This window comes from Erithacus rubecula (assembly GCF_903797595.1).
Source record: "Erithacus rubecula genome assembly, chromosome: 28".
Classification (NCBI taxonomy): domain Eukaryota; kingdom Metazoa; phylum Chordata; class Aves; order Passeriformes; family Muscicapidae; genus Erithacus; species Erithacus rubecula.
The window spans coordinates 4,431,821-4,450,376 of record NC_136680.1 but is presented as its reverse complement, the minus strand read 5'-3'; the positions used below and the strand labels follow the sequence as shown (position 1 = coordinate 4,450,376).

The 18,556-nt window shown below is 62.5% G+C and overlaps 1 protein-coding gene across 1 annotated transcript in view; it reads right to left on the bottom strand.

The window, feature by feature from the left end:
- NFIC (nuclear factor I C) overlaps nt 1–18,204 on the bottom strand; it is a 37,352-nt gene extending 19,148 nt beyond the window's left edge. The window contains 2 exon segments of the mRNA XM_079328636.1: nt 746–1,277; nt 17,666–18,204. Of these exon segments, the coding sequence (XP_079184762.1) occupies nt 746–1,277; nt 17,666–17,695 (562 nt within the window). The 5' untranslated portion in view covers nt 17,696–18,204.
- Nucleotides 18,205–18,556: the final 352 nt, after the last annotated feature.

Below are 18,556 nucleotides of genomic sequence, written 5' to 3'. Positions count from 1 at the left end.
CTGACGTGAGCTGGTGGTGAGGACAATGGCTCAGGGACCCAAACTGAGATCTGCTGCCTGCGCTGCACACCGTGACTCAGTTTCCCCCTTCTGACTGATGGATTTGAGAGCAGGTTTGACCCTCCTTGCTACAATGAAAACAGCCAGATCTCCCAGCAATTCCATGGCACCCCGAGGCAGGTGAAGGGTCAGGACCAGCATCCCCTCAGGGCACAGCAGGAGCTGCCCCCACCAACATTTTTGCTGTGCCCCCCCAGCTGGCCTTGCTGCCCCTGTGCCTGCTCTGGCATCACAGGGTTGGCACCCTAGTCCATGGCAAATGGATACTGCTGGACCTCCCCCAGGTCCAGCCCTTGGGGATGCACCAAGAACAGGCTGCCTGCTGCTTCCCTGCCCAGGCTGCCCACCCACTCCCCTCAGCTAGGTGCAGGATGCGGGGTTAGCTCTGGGCTTAACCCTCAAAAGTCCATGCTGGGAATGGCCAGAGACAGGAGCATCCTCAGGGACCTTTGCATCCTCCTGCTCCTGGGGAGCTGGGACCAGTTCTGGCTGGGGGAGAGGGGCCAGTGTGGGGGGCACCCACCCGAGAAGCATCTTGGAGAGAGGTCTGCAATGGGAAAGGTGTTAGGGAGCAGCATCCTCAGCTGGAGATGGGGATGGGACACAAGGAGAGAAAGCTGAAACAAATCCCCGGAGCTGGCTGTGGCAGGGCACAGCCCGGCCCTGCCGGCACACGAGCACCCACCTCTCTCACGGACGAAGTAGGCCAGGTAGAGGTCGAGCTCCTTGACGGAGACGCTGATGTGGTGGGGCTGGACGCAGAGGATGGGGTTGGTGCACTGGCCCGACTTGACCAGGCGCTCGCCGTCGGTGCTCTCCAGCGGGATCCCTTTGAAGAGGATGACCATCACCAGGTCCAGCCGCCACACCTTGTCCGCCTGCCGCAGACAGTCAATGCGGCGCATCTTGCCTTTCTGGTCGGGGTTGGACAGGACGCAGCACGAGGGCTTCTTGCCCGTGATGGAGAGCACGAAGTCCTCGCGGCACTCGGGCCGGATGTCCTTGCGCAGCTTGGCCAGGAGGCGCGAGGCCCATTTCTGCTTCACCTCTGGCTTCTCGCTCAGCAGCTCATCCTTCACTGCCCTCTCCTCATCCTTCGTCATCCTCTTCTCGTGCTTCTTAAAGTATTTGCGCTTGCGGGCCTGCAGGTTGAACCAGGTGTAGGCAAAGGCCCTGACGTGGGGGAGCAGCGCCTCAATGAAGGGGTGGAACTCATCCTGTGGGAGCAGAGGGACAGGTGTCACTCCTGGCCAAGTCCCTCCAAGCTCCCTCCCGGGGTGGCTGTGGAGCCCTGAGGACCTGCCAGGCTCATTCCCACTGGGCTGCGTCCCAGTGCAACCAGAAGAAAAAGCTGTGAAAGAGGCGCATGCCCACCAGGGATGGGGATCCTCTCACCACACAGCGAGGTTATCCCCATTCCAGCAGACCTCCACAAATCCCAATTTGCTGCAATTTTCCCAGGCCAACAACCAGTGGGGAGTGGCTGGGCAGTACTGAAGCCAGTGCCGCAGCAGGACAGGCACCTGCACAAGGCTGGCCACCTCAACAGCCCTTGGACCCTCTCCCCTTTGCAGGACCTGCATGTCAGGACCTGCTCACACGGGGTGTGGAAATCCCACCTGAAATCCCCACTGACACTGTGCCCACCGGAGCTGCTGTGCTGGCGTCAGGCGCTGCCAGACCACAACACCCCAGCGCTGCGTCCCCATGCCTGCAGCTCCCACTCGAGCTGTGGGTGCCTCTCCACTCCCTCTGGACCAGTGGGAAAATCCCCCAGTTTGCCCCAGTTGCAGCCAACCCGGCGGCTGGCGCCCGGCCCGGCACACAAGGCGTGCTCTGACTGCCTTTTTCCATTTGGTGAGCACTGCTGGATGAGTCCGGCCCCAAAAAGAAAACAAGGAAAATGCATCCCCCTCCCTGGCCCCTCCTTCCCGCATCCCATTTTTTTTTCCAATTTGGAAAATCAGTCCTTCCTAGCTGGGGGGCCCACAACCCCACCATGGGATGGAAAGGTGTTGGAGGCCTTCCTGGTGAGGAGCAGTGCAGCTTGGAAAGCAGCAGGAAGAGGGTTGAGCATTCCCTCGTGCAGCCAAGGCAGCACCAAGCTGGTCCCCAAGGGCAGAATTTGGCCGTTGGAGTCTTTCATGACTGTGGGAAGGAGCTCAGCTGGAGTATCAGGGCTGAGAGGGGCATAGCTGGTGACAATGCCACTGCCATGCCACAGGGTCACACCTGAGGAGGGTGCCGAGGGCTAGTGCAGCTCTGAGGTGAGGAGGTGGCCACAGGCAGGAGCAGGGAAAGGACAGAACTGTGGCTATGGGATGGGGCGAGTGCTCCAGATCTGGCCCCACACATCCCAGAGCAGTGATGCCACTCTCTGGCTGAAGCAGCTGTGTCCCAGGGTGACCCTGCCTGGAGGGAACAATGTCCCCTGAAACAGGCTCCAGGCAAGAATCGGCCCCATACAAACCCCGCTAACTCCCACTTGTTCCCCAGTCCAGCACAGATCCCATTAACACTAAATCTGCTCCCCCAGCACAAACCCTGACAGCAGCCAGCATGGGTACCATGGCACAGCCCTGGGTGGCCCCTGACCACCGACTTTGTGGTGACTTAGCACAGACCCCACTGTCCCTGAACCCAGCTCAGATACAAGTAACTACCCACCCCAACCCCTGGCACAGCCCCACTAACCCCCCAAAAAGTGCCTGCAAGCACAAATCCTTCCTCATGAGACAGACCCTGCCACCTCTGGGAGCCACCAGCCCCTCTCTGGACCCAGAGCTGTGGCCCCACAGATGTCTCTCCCATGCCAAACAAAGGACAGGGGACTGTTCTCTCACTGGCGAGCCCATTGTACCCATAGGGACCCAAACCTGCAGGCAAACCCATCCTAGCCTCGGGGACCTAGCCCAGGGGACTCATCCTGCCAGAGGAACCCCTCCGTGCCTGGAGGACCCGTCCCTGCCTGGGGAACCTGTCCCCGCCGGCTGCTCCCGGGGCGGCCACAGGCTCTGGTTGCCGCTTCCCTCCCCAGCAGCAGCCGCTAATTCAGTGCAGCTGGGCAAGGGCTGGGCATATGTCTTAAATCAGGGAAGAAGGTCAAAGAAAAGTAAGACAGGAGCCGAAAAAAAGCAGCAGTGAGTTCCAAAACAATACTTGGCCGGGGCGGTGGGCGGCTGATCTTCCTTGGTGGCCGGTTATTCAGACGAGCCCGACAAATTGCTGCCATCCCCTGGCCCCGCCACCCTCCCCAGGCAGCCGGCGGCAGGGCTGGCCGCGGGGCTAGGGGGGACACCGCGCCATTGTCCCCATCCCTGCTCTCCCCGCTTGGGATGTGCCGGCCCCAGGCACCACTGCAGGGAAGCGTGGCAGGAACCAGGTTATCCGGGCTGGGTGAGGCAGCACCCTTGGGTGCTGCCTGTGCTCACTATGGGGGCCGGGGGCCCTCGGTGCTCTGTCTCGGCACGGCGGCAGCAAACCCGAGTTTCTGTGCCCTCCCCCGCCACGGTGCCGAGAATTTTCAGTTTTCACTCGGACCCACAACTGACACCCTTCAAAAACCGTGCGTGCAGAAGCCCCCGCAGCCCTCGGTGCCCCCGAAGGCACGGCAGCCCCCCCACTTCCCCGGGATTACGGCAGGCCGGGACCTGCACCCAAAGCCAATCAGCCCCTCGCCAACTTTCCCTCCCGCCCGGCTTAACCCGCGCCGCGATGCCGCGGTTAAGCGGCTTTAGCAGGGCAGCCGAGGGCGGCTGGGGGGCAGCAGGACAAGCACACGGAAGGGCTGCTGCTGGGGGCTCAGGGGACACGCTAAAGGACGTGGGGACCGTCCCCAGCCGCGCAGCCACTGAACCCCTCAGCCGGCCACAACCATCCCGGCTGGCACCAGCCAGCTTCGCACCGGGTCCGCTCGGGAAGGCAAAGGCAGGGATGCTCTGTTTGTCCGTCCCAGTCCCGGATTCCCACCGGGGTCCCCCCATCCAGCAGCCCGAGTGCCGGCAAAGGACTGGTTAAGTGTTTCTCCTGCTGTTTTTCCTTTGCGGGGCTGGGAAGCAGAGACGTGCTGCAATACCCCAGACGAGGCTGCTCCCGGGGCATTTCCGGATGGGAATCTGGCAGCAGAGCCTGAGCTTGGGCCTCATCCAACCCAGGCTTGTAAAGCCCTGCAACCCAGGCAGGAGCACGCCTGCGTCGGGCGCTGCCGGCCCCGCTCCAGGCCCCTCTGCACCCCCTTTCCAGAGGCTGCTGGGGCACGGGCTTTCCGTGCCAGGTGCTGTGAGGAGAAACTGAGGCACGGGTCAAGCCCGGCTCTGTCTTGCGGTGGAGTGGAGAGAGGAAGGAGGGATGCTCTGTGTGGAGCAGGGCATGCCATGGAGGATTAACTCCTCCGCAGCCCAGGGTTTGGCAGCGCCATGGATTGGGAAAAGGTACAGCTGAGGCGCTGCCTCTTCCCGTGCTTCTGCCACCGGCTCGGCAGCGCTGGGGCTTGGCACTCCGGCGACCCTCCACCCTGGGGCAGCGGGGATGCTCCGTGCCACGCAGGGACACAGCAGCTGGCACGGGCACCGCGGCATGGGCTGGCCACCCTCCGAGCATCCTCCGCTCCAGCGCCTTGTCCAAACAGGTTGGGCTCAGTGAAACAGCCTGAATTTTCCAATGAAAGAAAAAAAAAAAAAAACCAACACGTTTCCTCAGGAAATTCCCGAGCAGTTTTCACGGGGGAGGCGCTGGGGTGAGGGGCGGAGGAGGAGGAGCGGGACGGGAGGGGTCAGACACCTCGGCAGTTGGTTTTGCTCCCCAGCAGCACAGCCTGGTCTGTGCAGAGGAACGGGGTGCCATCCCCACCGCGGGCAGGACAGCCTCACTGCATCACAGCCCTGCAGGGACCACACAGAGTTTTAGTCCACGAAAAGATGCTCAGCCGTCCCTCCAGGAGCCGCACACCTCCGAAGCGCTGCCGGCTCCCACGGCCGCCGCTCCTGCCAGCTCCCGCGGCCCTGCGAGCCCGGACAGGGGCTGGCAAGTCGGGCGCCGGGCTCCGTGCCCCCATGGGAAGCCTTGGCGTGGTGGCAGGCGAGGGAAGCAACTACAGAGGTTCCGGTAATCATGAAAATCCCGGTACCTTAAAGGAGCACAGCGGGGACTTGCTTTCCCCTCACCAGAGCCCGCGGATGCCCTTAGCACGGACCGCGGAGCCTCCGGTAGCCGCTTATAACTGTTCGCCGAAGCGGCTCTGGGTAATGAGTTAACCTGGTAATGAGACCTGTTGTCGAGACAGATGCAAATGATTGGGAAGTGCTCATTAGAGGGGATGGAAGGAGGCACTTAGGCCCTGAAAGGCACCCAGCCCTTCCCGGGGCCGCCCTGCACCCTATTAGAGCCCATTTTACAATAATTGCTCCAGAGGAGGAAATCTATTTGGATTCATCATAAAGTATTTATTAACAAGAGCTTATTCATAATTTTTTGCTGCTCGCCGGTGTGGCGCGGCCGGGCGTCCCGGCTTGCTCCGCATCGGATCGCGGCTTCCCCGGCTGGGAGAGAGCGGCAGCGCTGCGCTGGGGCGGGGGCAGCGAGGGCGCACGGGGGCAGCTGAGGTTCCCAGAATAGGTACGAGCTGTGCAGGCCTTACCTGTGCACACCCGGCCCCTCCACATAGCTGCCCGTGGGGCAGAACATTCTGTTACGGCCGCGTTCCCCCCCAGCTCCTGGCTGACCCAGCCCCTCACTTGCAAAACCCCTCCTGCAGCCCACGCTGGGGCACGGAGCCTCCGGTGCCCAGGGCATCTGGCTGGAACCACCGGCACAGGTGGAGGTGAAGGCAGGACACCGTGCAGCCTCCTTGCAGCTTCTCTCTCCAGATCCTGTCTGTGGCTTCTTTTTTTCCCTCCAGAGCCAAGAGCATACCCCGGCCAACATCCACACACGGCTGGGGCTGTGGGTGGGCTGGACTGTTCCCGCTACGGGTTCTGGTGGGAGGGTGAGCAGAGGTGGGGCAGAGAGGGGCTCCCACTCCTCATTTGCCGCCGCGATGCTCAGCCCCGCTCAGGGTCAGCCCAGTAGGGGGTGGGTGGGCTCGTACAGCCCCCGGTGCTCACCACGCACCCGGGACCACGGTGACCACACACCCCTCACTGAGCTGCCCTCGGGTCCGCACACCTGGCGCTGCCAAAAAACAGCGCGCCTGGTCCTCTGAGCCACCCCCGAGCAGGCAGGTCCCCCGCCGCCCCCGGGGCCGGGCCGGTGCCCACCTGCCCGCGCCTACGTGCCGGGGCGGGAGCGGTGCCGGCGCTCGCCCTCGCAGGTGCTGCGGCTGCGAGCGGGGGCGCGGGGAGCGCGCCGAGGGCCGCGGGTCACAGGAGGCCGCGGCGGCAGAGAACCTGCCAGTTGCTTTGGAAAACAGCAGGAAGAAAAGCAGCTCTCTTGGCAGCCCCCGGGCTCCGGTGCCAGCGCTGCCTGGGCCCCCGCCAGCCAGCACAGCCCGCCCCGCAGACGGCAGCTGGGGGTGGCCCAGGTGGGATGGAGCCGGAGGGGGCTTCTCCGGCGGCACGGTACGTGCCCCGACACCGTGCCCAGCACCGCCTCTGGTCTGCCTGCGTGCACCCCCACCCCAGCAACAACTGGCATTGCCGGTCCCCGAGTTTCCTAAATGCACCCCAACCTAGGGAGCAGCGTGCCCAACTTCCAGGGAGGGGTACGGATGCCCCAGGGATGTATCCAGTAGCAACACAGCTAGCGCTGGGTGGTGGAGGAGCCAAGAGGACTCTGCTCAGGGAGACTTGATGGTATGAGAGCCCAAAACCACTTGCTGCCTTCCCAGAGACTCACTTGGACTTCCCGGTTGCCTCAGTTTCCCCAGGTACCATCTCTGCGTGTCTCCTTTGGGGTTTGGGAGCCGACGGCTCAGCCATTTTCCCAAGGTGACCCCACCTGCCCCCAGGGTGAGGCACTGCCTTTCCAAAAATAAGGAAACTGAGGCACGTCACCTGCCAGGCCACCCCATAGAAGAGGCAGGATGCGACGGTGACTGATGAGGTCTGGGAGAGGTCTGGAAGCAGCACAGGGGGGACCCAGCCCATGGCCAGGAGAGATGTCCCCTCGTCCTGGGAAGCTCCCGTGGCAGCGCACCACAGCCACGTGGCTTCCCAGCCGACCCCCCCCCCCCCCCCCCCCCCCCCCCCCCCCCCCCCCCCCCCCCCCCCCCCCCCCCCCCCCCCCCCCCCCCCCCCCCCCCCCCCCCGCCCCCCCCCCCCCCCCCCCCCCCCCCCCCCCCCACCACCACCGGGGCCTCCAAGGAAGGGAAATATTTTATGGAACTGGAAAAAAAAAAAAAAAAAAAAAAAAAAAAAAAGCTTTGCCAACGGGGCCTGGCGCTGTACCTCCCCCGCCCTGCCCTGCGTCAGCAGGGGGGGGCCCGTCCCCAGCACCCCTGCTCCTGGCACAGCCAGGGTGCGGTGTCGAGACACAGCACTTTGCCCTGTTCCTGATCCCGGGTCTCCAGCCTGGGAGCGTCAGGATGTGACCCAGGGATGGAGTCTCCTCCCCAGGGCACAGAGGGAAACTGAGCAGGAGATGTGTTGGGGCTGGCAGCATCGTGTTCACTCTGGGGAGGGGCTACCGCCAGGAAGGGTCCCTCCAGCCCCCCCGGCCCGGACCCAGGGCTCTCAGCCCAGCTTTAGCCCCTGACGCAGGAGGTTTTATTTCCCTCCCAACGTATTTTTAGCCCTGCCTGCTTTGTCCTGGCCTTTCCGAGGGGGATTAATTCCCCCCCCGTAATGCACCATTAAAGGTGTAAGGGTGCAGAGAGGTGTCCCCGGCTCCCTGCTGGGGGTGCCTGCTGTGGGGCATTGGCACTTAGGGGTATCTCTGCACTCTATGATGGGCAGCGTTGTGATGGGTTTGTGGGTCTCACTCCGCTACAAATCCCATCCCTGGAGCAAGTCAGTGGTTAAAAATAGCCCCGGCCTTTTGCCGCGGAATCAGCGACCTTGTAGCAGGATCGGCCACCCCGGGGCCCTGGAGGTGAAGAGTTCATGCCCCCCCACAGCCCCAGTGCCTTTGCTGTGCCAGGGATGTGCCAAAGGCTCAGCCCTCCTCCAGCTCCTCATCGGCTCCCTGTGTGCTCGGGACAATCTGCCAGGACTCTCCACAGAGAGATGGAGAAGCTGAGGCACGGGGTGGTGCCTGGAGATCAAAGTGGCTGGGCGTGTCCCCAAAGGGTCAGCTCGGAGCCTGGCCGGGCTCTGCACCCCAGCGACTGAAGGATGGGACTGGTAAAGGCGTGGAAAGGGGATGTTCATCCACTTTCGGCAGCTCAGCAGAGCCTTCCTGGGGAGATTCAAAGGCTGAGCCCGGCTGGGTCCTATTTCGGGAGGGTTTTGGATGCCTCCCAAGCGACAGAAGTGGGTGGGGGCTGACCTGCACAAAGGGACTCTGTTTGGGCTCTGGGCTCCGGCGGTGCCCGGCGCGGAGGTGGTGGCAGTGGCAGTGCCCTTGTCCCCCACGTGATGGGTCAGCAGCCCGGCTTGGGGCAGGGGGCGAGCGCCCTCCTCCCGTGCTGGCTGCTGTTTCCCACCTGGATGTAAACTGAGGCCCGGGGCGGGGCTGCCCTTGCCTCCCGTATGCTGCTGTAACCGCTAAGTGACACTGCCATACCGCGGAGACAGCCGTGACAACCTGCCTCGTGGTGCTCCAACAGCCACCCGCCCTGGGCTACTTGCCCAGGCTGGCCCTGAGCCATCCTCTAGGGGAGTCCAAGGTCCCCCAGTGGGGTCGGGCGCTTTGGGAGCCAATACCCCAGTCACAGCTCCATGACAGAACAGGAAAAACCTCTCCACAGGCCGGATCCCACCAGCTCGATGCCACCACAGGGCACACTGGGGTACCAGCATACCACACCAATGGCCCAGGGACTGAGGGCCCTCCTGCACCACCTCACCCTCCCCCCACTGGCCACCTCAAGGCCTGGGGGACTCCAGAAAGCTCATGGGGGCACGATGCCATGACCAACCCGTGCACATTGCACAGTGCCTGCTGCATGCAGAGCTGTGAGTGCCCATGGGCACTGGCAACAGAGACCCTGGGATGGAGTCTGAGGTCCTCACCAAGGTGATGCTGGGCAAGCTCCTGTCCCTGTCCCCATGTGAGACAGCAGTCACAGCTCGGCCCCAGCTGCTGCTGGTGACTCCTCTCTCCAACCAATTCCCCACCGCAGGGCGAGGAAGCTGGTGAGCGCGTCCCGGTTCCCTCCGGCGGTACCTCAGGATGCGATGCAGTCATCGTTAATGCATCTGGACTCATTTATGGGGATGAGAAAATGTTTCCAGGTTTCCCACAAAGTCCCATTAAGATCCCAGTTCCACTCTATTTTTAGTGCCCTCATCAACAACGCCTTTCCCAGCCACCCTGGCGCTCCAGAGCCCCATGGGGCTGGTGGGGGCACCCTGGGCATACGCCTGCCCGGCTTTGCTGGGAGCTGAGCTGCACCCAGACTGAGCAGCTGGAGGAGGCAAACCCTGGCCCTGCATTCCCCGACCCAGCAGCTTTGCACCCATGGGTGGGGGTGCCCAGCCTGGCATTTGCTGAGGAGGAGAGGAGGAAATAAACATGGTAGGAAGCAATAGAAAAAGCCACCCCAGGTCAGTGGAGGCTGCAGAACCCCACTCACCACGGAGGATGGAGAGCAGCGGGGTCTGAGCATTCCTGCAGGTGTAGGGTCACACCCTGCAGCACCAGATTGTCACCTGGCGGTGGCCAGCAGCTGGCCCAGCCAACCCGTCCATCAGCAACCCCCAGCGCCCTGGCAGCGTCTCCTCCCAGGCTGCGGGTGCCCACAGGGCTCTCGGTGCAGCTGGCAAGGGCACGAGGATCCTGCCCTCGGCGCTGCGCCCTCCCGGGCTATCTATAGCCATGACCTCAGCGAGAGCCGGGGCAGGACCCGGCCGCGCATCGTCCCTTCTTGGCAGGGCCACCGCTTCAGCCCCCACCCGGCACAGAACTGCCGCCAAGCCGAGGCTTTTATCCCGTACGTTCGCTAATCCGGCGGGATTCGATGTCAGGGGCTGCCCACGGGAGGCTCACAAAGGCCGTTTCCAGGGGTGCTCAGCCAAGCGATGGAGAACGCCAGCCGGGAAGGGCAGGCGGCGGTGCTGGGTGTCACCGCGTTAGGTGACAGGGTCTGACCCCGGGGGCTGGACGGGAGGGAATGTGTGCGACCCGGCTGGGAAGAGGTCGCGCAGGGGACGTCCTCGCGTAGGCAGGGGTGACATGAGGACACCCCGCAGCTGCGCCCCGCAGGCGTCGGGGTCACAGCCTCCCGCAGAGCCGGGGGTCGTGGGGAGGACCTGCTCGCTCCGCGCCAGCTGCCCCGGGGGAAGCGGGGAAGGGGTGGCCCAGAGGAGGGGAATTTCCCCGGCTTTTTTCTCCAACAAACTCCTTGGCTTGTGCAATTAGAGAAATTTGTTTAACAAACTCCCGGGGGAGCGGAGCGGGAAGGTGGGGTGGCGCGCGGCCAGGGCGCTGCTCACACAGGCCCGCTCCCTCCCCGCCTGCGCCTTTGATCAGCAGCGCACTGCGCCGGGGAAAGGGAGCCGTTCCCTGCGGCCGGGGCCACGATGTGCCACGGAAGTGCCCCGGACCCTGCGGACACGCTGCCCGTGGTAACCCCTTGCCACGTGTCCCCTCAGCTGCTGCTTCGCAGCCCCTTCGCATCACCCCCATTCCATCTCCCTCGTGCTCGCCGGGGTGGCACGGCCCTGGCGCGCTGCCACGCTCAGCCTCCAACCTCGCGGGCCACAGGTGCGCACACGTGCGTGCCCCACTGTGCCCGTGCGCAGCGGAGGCTCCGGGCGCGCACTCGCCCGCTCGCTACCGCTCTCTTTCTCATGCGATGCCATTTCCATCAAAAACTCTTTACTCGGCACTTTCCCCCTCATTGGTATTCACGCCGCGCGCTCGCTGTCCTGGCGCACAGGTTACTAAAGGAGATTTTGCGGCGCAGCGTGGCGGGGGTCACATTTCAGCCTGCGCCGTCTCGCTTTCCCAAATCGCTGGGCAGCAGCCAGGGACGGCGGGAGGGGGTGCAGGATCCGGCACATCACAGCTCCCGCCAGGCAACCGTGGGACCGAGCGGCCTCGTCGCCTGTGGCAGCGGGGCGAGGCGGGCTGGCGGCGGCGCCTCTGCAGCACACAGTGATGGGTGGCTCCCTGGGGACAGCCAGCAGGTCACCGGCGCTCGCCGCCCTCCCGGCAGCCCCACGTGCCTGTACAATGCGGGAGCACCTGGAAAAGGGGGTTTGAGAAGAGAGGGGGGCACACACCTGGCGTTGCCACAACCCACCAGCACCCGAATGAGCCCTGGGTGATATTCACCGTGCCCCTGGTGGGACTGTACCCCCAGGATGACATCCTGGGTTGTGGAGGGAGCAGTGGTGCCTCTGTTTTTCAGGGCTGGTTTAGGAAAAGGGGAAATGTCTGGGTGGAAAATCAAGATTTCTCTCTCTTGGGCTTTTTTTTTTTTTTTTTTTTGCCTTTGAAAGCAAAAATATTTCTTGGTTTTTCGTGATCAGAAACATGCTGGGGGTTTTCTTGGACAACAGCTGGTCAAATACCATTTCTCCGTGAAGGGAATGCAGGGGCCCTTTGCAAGGAGAGTGAAAGTCTTCTTAAAAAACAAAATAAACCACCCAGTTTAAAAAAAAATCCACCTGGCTATGGACTTGAACAAGCTCCCAGGGAAGAGGGGTCAGCAGGAGGGCCAGATCCCAGTGTTCCTGTGCCAGGCAGTGCTGCTGGAGTTATGGCAGTGGCAGGGAGGGCAACGTCCACGGCAGGCAGCCTGAAGCCCAGACCTGGGGATTTCGCCCAAAATGCAGCTCAGCCCTGGCTGCCAGCCGGGGAAGGAGGATTAATGTGCTTTTAGAGCAGTGGTGAGTTAACCGAGAAATCAATCCTTGGCAGTGGCTGGCCCCAGGTCCCCCAGCGCGTGAGCGCTGCCGCACCTGGGCCACGGGATCCTTTCCCAGCTCCACTCCAGGCCTTGGGAAGCTCCGGCTCTTGGCCGGTGCAGGGCTGGGTGCTGGCCAAGCTGGCACAGCGTGCCCGGCCGCGGGGGATGCCTGCCCAGGGCCGGCAGGACAGACGGCGAGCTCGGCCGCCCGCCTGGGCGCGAGCCAGGCCCCGCGATGCCTGTGGGGACCCTGTGCGTCCCCTCCCTGCAGCTGGCACGTCCCAGGGGTCTGCATACCCCCCTTGAGGTTGAGATCTCAGGGTGTCTGGCTGCCAGGGCAGGGAGGGAGGCTGAGATCTGTTTGGTGCATCTAAAAGCATCTTGGTACCGAAAATCCATGAGGATTTGGCGCCGGGCACTCCTGGTCTACCATGAAGCTTTGCCTCACTTAGACTCAGCCCCACCAGCAGCCCTCAGCCACGCCACGCGGACGTCACCAGTGATGCCACATGATTCTGGCAGGGCCTGGCACCCACTGATGCCCTGGCTGCTCCCATCGCCTTCGCCGCCCTGCCTCGACCTGCCCGGCACACCCCAAGGTGCTGTGGGAGAAATCCTCTCCCCATGGGTCTCTAAGGAGCACATCCCTGCCATCCCAGTGCCCTGCCTGCACTTCCCAGCTTGGGTGCAAGGACTGATGGGCACAGCAGCCCCCCAGCCCCTTCCCACACGCAGCCAGCCCCCTTGGAGATGCTCTGTGCTGGCACTGCCATCCCTGCGCAGAGGAGACACAGCACAGCCGGGGGTGGCAGGCAGCATGCCAGCTTCACAGGGAGGGATTTTACTCCCTAACAACTCTCCTTCCCCTCCAGTGAGGGACTCTGGGGATGCTCCCCATCACCATCACCATCACCACCCTCATCCTGCCACCAAGGACTCAGCTTGTAGCTAGAACAGGTGCAGGCACAATGGGAGTGATACTGGGAAAATGGGCACCCCTTGGGCTGCAGGAACATGTCCACGGGCCAGGCACAGGGATGGATGGCACAGGCACCATCAGGCAAGGAAGGAGGGTGAGCAGACAGCGCAAGCTGTCCTTGTCCCTGAGGCCATTCCCAGAGAGCCCTGCCTGCCTCCACCGCTCCAAAGGTGGGAGACACTGACCCTCCATTTCCCTGTGAGTACCAAATCCCTATTCAGGCCCTCCTTGCCGTGCACAGCCCTGAGTCGAGATGGACTGCTCGGTGCCACCGTGGCACTTCTCCTCTGGGCCCTTGAGCTCCCCATTCCAGAAGCCCAGAGCTCTTCGGGGAGCCGCCTTTCTTGCTCTTTGCTATGCCTTGATAAGGGTTGGCTGGGCTGGCCCTTGCCATGGTTCCTCTGCCCAGCGAGCCTTGCCACACCAGCACTGCCCTGGCCACACCATCCACGCCACAGCAACCCCTGAAAGTGGGGAAAACCGCCAGCTCGAAAACCGCCAGGTCAAAACAGGATCAGGCTATGGCTCCCAGCGCCCATCCCCTACCCTACCAGGCTCAGGGGAATAGAGAGTGCCAAAGGGAGCCGTTCCCAATCGCTCCAAGAGCTCTGGGCAGTACTCTGGGCTTGGCAGCTGGGCTTTGTTCAGCAGCCTGCAAAGGCGCGCACGCACCCGCAGCGCTGGGCACGAGGTGGGATCGCTCCCTGCCCCGCACCGAGGGAACCGCGGGCGTGAGGGACCCGAACCACGGTCAGGGAGGGAATCGTGAGTAGGGCAAAGCTGCCACGGAGGGGAGAAATCGGCAGGCACCTCTAAAAAGTGTGGCTGATTTACTGCACGAGGCCCCAGACAAGTTCAAGGTGATGAGGGGGAGAGCGGCACAGCGTGAGCGCCGGCCAGCAGCCCCTCCTGCAGCTGCCTTTATCCCACCCGCCTCCCCGCATGTCCATCCCGGCCCTCCGATCCAGCATCTGAAACCTCACTGAAAACAGGATCTGTTTTTCCCGGGTGAGGATTGAAGATGGGATCAGGCAGGAGCAGCGGGCGTGAGCAGCGGGGCAGGGCTCGCCAGGGCAGGCGGGCACGGCGCGGCAGGCGCCGCGGGGAAAGCGAGGATCTCCCGAAGGTTGCATTTAAAGAACAGACTCATTGTTTTTCCCAAACAATACTCAGCAGATGGGAGAATTGAAAGTGTGTTGCAACCTTCCCTCTCTTCCCCCGCCATGCCCGGCTTGCTGCTCCCATCCTTTGGCAGCCGATCTGAGCTCCCGGCTGGAAACCAGTTCTCCGGAGCTACTGGTGGAGAGGGTGAGCACCGGTGCTGAAAAGCCCCGGAGTTTTTGGGAAGGGGGCTTGCCAAAGGATGCCCCATGAGACGTGCCCAGTAGGCAGCTCCCTGCTCCAGCCACGTGCTTGCAGCAGCGGTGGCAGCCGAGTGATGTGTGGAGCCCAGCCGCAGCCGGGGAGAGGTGGGAGCCCCTCGGATGCCTGGAGATGTGGCTGTGACCATGCCACGTGGCCGCAATGCTTCTGGCAGCCCAGCTCCACCTCCAAGCCCCGAGTTGTGCCCGTTTGCTGGTACCGAGGTTTGTGCCAGACCAGCTTAGCCAGGTGTTCCCCAGCGCCCCTCGGATCCCGAGCCCCTGACTGTGGCACACACGGGGGTCCGTGCCTGGCTGCTGGCTCTCGGTCAGGCAGTGTGGGTGCATTGCCTCTGCCATCCCATAATCAGCTTTGCACCCCCAGTATGCAGCCTGGGAGAGGGAAGAGGGTCTCTGACCAGACCCTGGCGGGATGCCCAGCTTCCAACATTGCGGCTGCCTTGGAGGATGGCGCCCATTGCACTTCATTCCCACCCTTCTGGTACCAGGGTGGGGGACCGGGGGTGTGCTGGGGGCACTGCCAGGTACCAGGCACGAGCCAGAGATGTAGGAGCATCACCAGCCATAAAATTCGCAATATTCTCCCACCAGAAGTATCCCAAATCTCCCCCCACTGCGGATCCAGGAGCCAAGGATAACCATTACAGCTTTGGAAATCCCTTCGGCTTCTCGGCAGCAGCTCCCAGGGGACACACGTGCAGGTCCCTGGCAGGTGCTCAGCTCCAGGGTTATTTTGGAGCCGGGGCAGCCGGACACCCCCCGCCCCCCGCCCTGCTTCCCCGTGGGCAGGGTGAGGCCTCGTGCGTGGCGCTGGTTCCTGCGCTGCTTCCCTGCTAATCTAGGCAGCTCCCTCCTGACTTCCCGGCCTGTCCCCGAGGGGAGACAGAGGTGAGCTGCGGAAGCGGGAGGAAGTCCCCAAGCAGGGACACAGAGCTGGGGAGGGCACAGAGCCACCCTCCTGCCCGACGGGAGACACGGCCGAGGCCGTGGCCAGCAGCGTGTCACGGGCGATGCCTTTGCCAAGGCTATTTTGGTGCCGCTGGGCTCTCCAGCTTGGGCCTGTTCCGGCTGGGAAGGCGCCCGCCCGAGGGGTCCCGCGGTCCCGGGGGCCGTGCGGGCTCCAGGGCTAGCAGTGCTGGTGGCGGGGAGATGCGCAAAGGCCAGGGCAGGGCGGCTCCCGCGCACGTTCCAATGTATCCACATCACCATCCGCAGCTCCCGAGCCCGGGCGAGCCTGCCCGCGGGTGGGATGGGAACGGCAACGGGAGCGGGAACGGCAACGGGAGCAGGAACGGCAACGGGAATGGGAACGGCTGGGCTGGCGGTGGGGACCATGCCTGGTCCCATCCGAGCCGCGCTGGACCGGAGCTGAGGCTATGCCAGGGTGAGGGGAAGGACACCAGAGCCTTCCCTGTGCCCTGGCAGTGGGGCAGAGGATCCGCGGAGGGAAAGGCAGGAGGAGCGCTGGGAAGAGCACGGGTTTGTGAGGAGAAGGGCTCTGCCAGCCCCGGGCTGGCCAGCGGCCGCACGGCTTCCCACATCACACCAGCGCTGTGAGCTGGCAACAACAGGCGCTGCCAAGCCAGCACCAGCTGCAGACTGGGAGGGTTGGGAGGTGGTGGGACCCCTGGCAGGGATGGAGGCAGGGTGGGAAAGGCGGGATGGCAAGGAAAGGGAAAAAAACAAAGAAAAAAAAAAAGGAGGGGGGGAGGGAAAAAAAGCAAGCAAGAAAAAAAGAGAGGGGAAAAAAAAAAGCATGCAAGAAAGAAAGAAAGAAAGAAAAAAAGAGAGAAAAATTAAAAAGAAAAATAAGAAGGTAAAAAAAAAGAAAAAGTACAAATAAAAATTAGAAAAAGAAAAAAGAAAGAAAACGAGTTAAAAAAAAAAAAAAGGGAAAAGAAAGAAAGAGAAGTAAATAAGCCAGATTGAGGTGTGACCCTTGCCAAGTCAACCACACGACAGGGAGCACCACCTCAGGGTCATCTGAGCAGCCCTGGCGCTGCCCACCCTGCCCGTGTCCTCACCAGCCTCACGCTGTGGCCAGGGAGATCCGGGGCCGGACCCCGCGCTGCCCCCGCACCTCCCAGCGCCACGAGGGGACCCCCAGGACCCCCCTGGGCAGCGCAGCCCAAGCCCCGAGGCGGAGCCGCGTCCCGAGGGGGGGCTCTGACAGCACGGGAGGGGTCCTGCAGCAGCACCCCCTCCCCACAGCACAGCCCGGGGTGCAGCACGAGGCCGGGCCCCGAGCGGGCAGCGGCTGCCAGCAGGGAACAGGTTACGAGGCGGGGAAAGCTGCCTGCTCAATAATTAAATAAATATCAGCGATCAATAAGCACAATGCAAAGGCAGAGCCGCAGTGGTCGTGCTGTGGGCAAGGGGGGGGTTCCTGAATCTCCCCCCTGTGGCCATAGGGGCTGTTGGGGGGGAGGTTTCGGGGACACCCTGCTTGCCTGCAGCATGGGCCCAGGCACAGCCACCCTGCCGCGTGCCACCGGACCGTGGCAGCGTGGCCTGGGGTGACACCGGTGTCCCCACGCACAGCTCGGGGCTGCCCCTCATCACCCCACGGGGACTGGCATCACCCCTGGCCTCGGGAACTGAGGGGGAGCCCCCCACATCCTGCCGTGCACCACCCCCCTGCCCTTTCGCCCGCCAGCACAGTGTGGCACGGCCGGGTGCACATTGTCCCAAAGTTGGAGGATTTCGAATAAAATCCCTGTGCTCCCCCCACCCCTTGCACCCCACCATGTGCAGCTAGGCTTGGGGGGGGGGGCAAAAAAGTTTCACACTACGCAAGAGGCAGCACGGCCGAGCCCGAATCTGCAGCACCGAGCCCCCCCCGGCTCCCCAAACCCACCAAGGACTCCCCGCACCCCACAGTGTCCCCCCGCACCCCCTGAGCCGGCGGCTTCCCCGCACCACCCACCTCTGGGCGCAGCGAACAAAAAATAAAACCCAAACCACAACGCAATCTTCCAACCCCCCCACGCCCCAAGTGAAAGTGAAGGCTGAAAAACCCAAAAAGCACCAGAAACACCATGAAAAAAACCCTGCAAAAGGCAAGGGAGGGGGACAAGAGAGGAACGCGGCTCCTCTGAGCAGCCCTGCACGGCCCCAACCCGCCTTTCTCTGTTATGATTATTTTTAGGGAGGGGGTGTTGCATTTTCTTGGGTTTTCTTTTTTTTTTTTTTTTTTTTTTTTTTTTTTTTTTTTTTGCATTGCTACTGTTAAAGTCTGTTGCGGCCAAAGGAGCAAATTGGGGGAGGGGGGACGCGGGGGGGGGTCCCGGTTACCTGGGTCAGGCAGAGAGGAGACGAATACATCCCGAGCCGTGCTGGGAAAGTGCCTAATTGCAGGGCTGAGACTCGAGGCGTAAAAGTTACTGAGTCATTTCGGAGGCTGGAGCAGTCCGGGCGTTTTTTCTCTCCTCCAGATCGGCTCTGCGGGGCCCGGGGGGGGGCAGCCGGGCTCGGGGGGGCGGCCCCGCGGGAGGGGGGGCCGAGGAGGAAATAAAAAGATTCCAACTTCCACCCCCCCGCAAAAAAAAACTTAAAAAAAAAAAAAAACAAAACCAAAACAAACCAACCCTTAGAAAAAATTAAAAATAAAAAGCAAAAATTTCCCCCCCTTGGAAAATAAAGCGCTTTTTTGTTGTTGTTGTTGTTTGTTTGGGGGTTTTGGGGGGGCGGTTTAAAGAGGCAGAAGGGTCATCCTCGCCCCGGGGGGGCCGGGGGTCCGCACCCAGCCTGCAGGCACGGGCGGCGGGGAAGTTAGAAGGGAAGCGGCTCCATCCGAGACCCGGGCAGCGGAGAGAGAGAGGAAAGAAAGAATGAGAAAATGAAAAAAAAAAAAAAAAAAAAAAAAAAAAGAAAAAAAAAAAACGAGCGAGGAATGAAGTGACGTTATGAAAAAAGCCCATCCCAAAATATTACATCCCATTTAAAGATGTAGGAACCCCCTTTGGCTCGCAGGGCCGAGGCGCTGCGGGGCTGGGGGGGCGGGGGAGGGACGGGGCGCCCGCGGGACGGCGAATCCCCCCTCGCCCCGGCGCGGCCAGCGCCGAGCGCGCCCGGCTTTGGCTCTTTTGGGGGTTTTATTTATTTATTTTTTTTTTAAACTAAATGGAGCCAATCCGGCGATGGGAGAGAAAAAAAACCCCTGCAGATTGATATGCAACTTCTGGG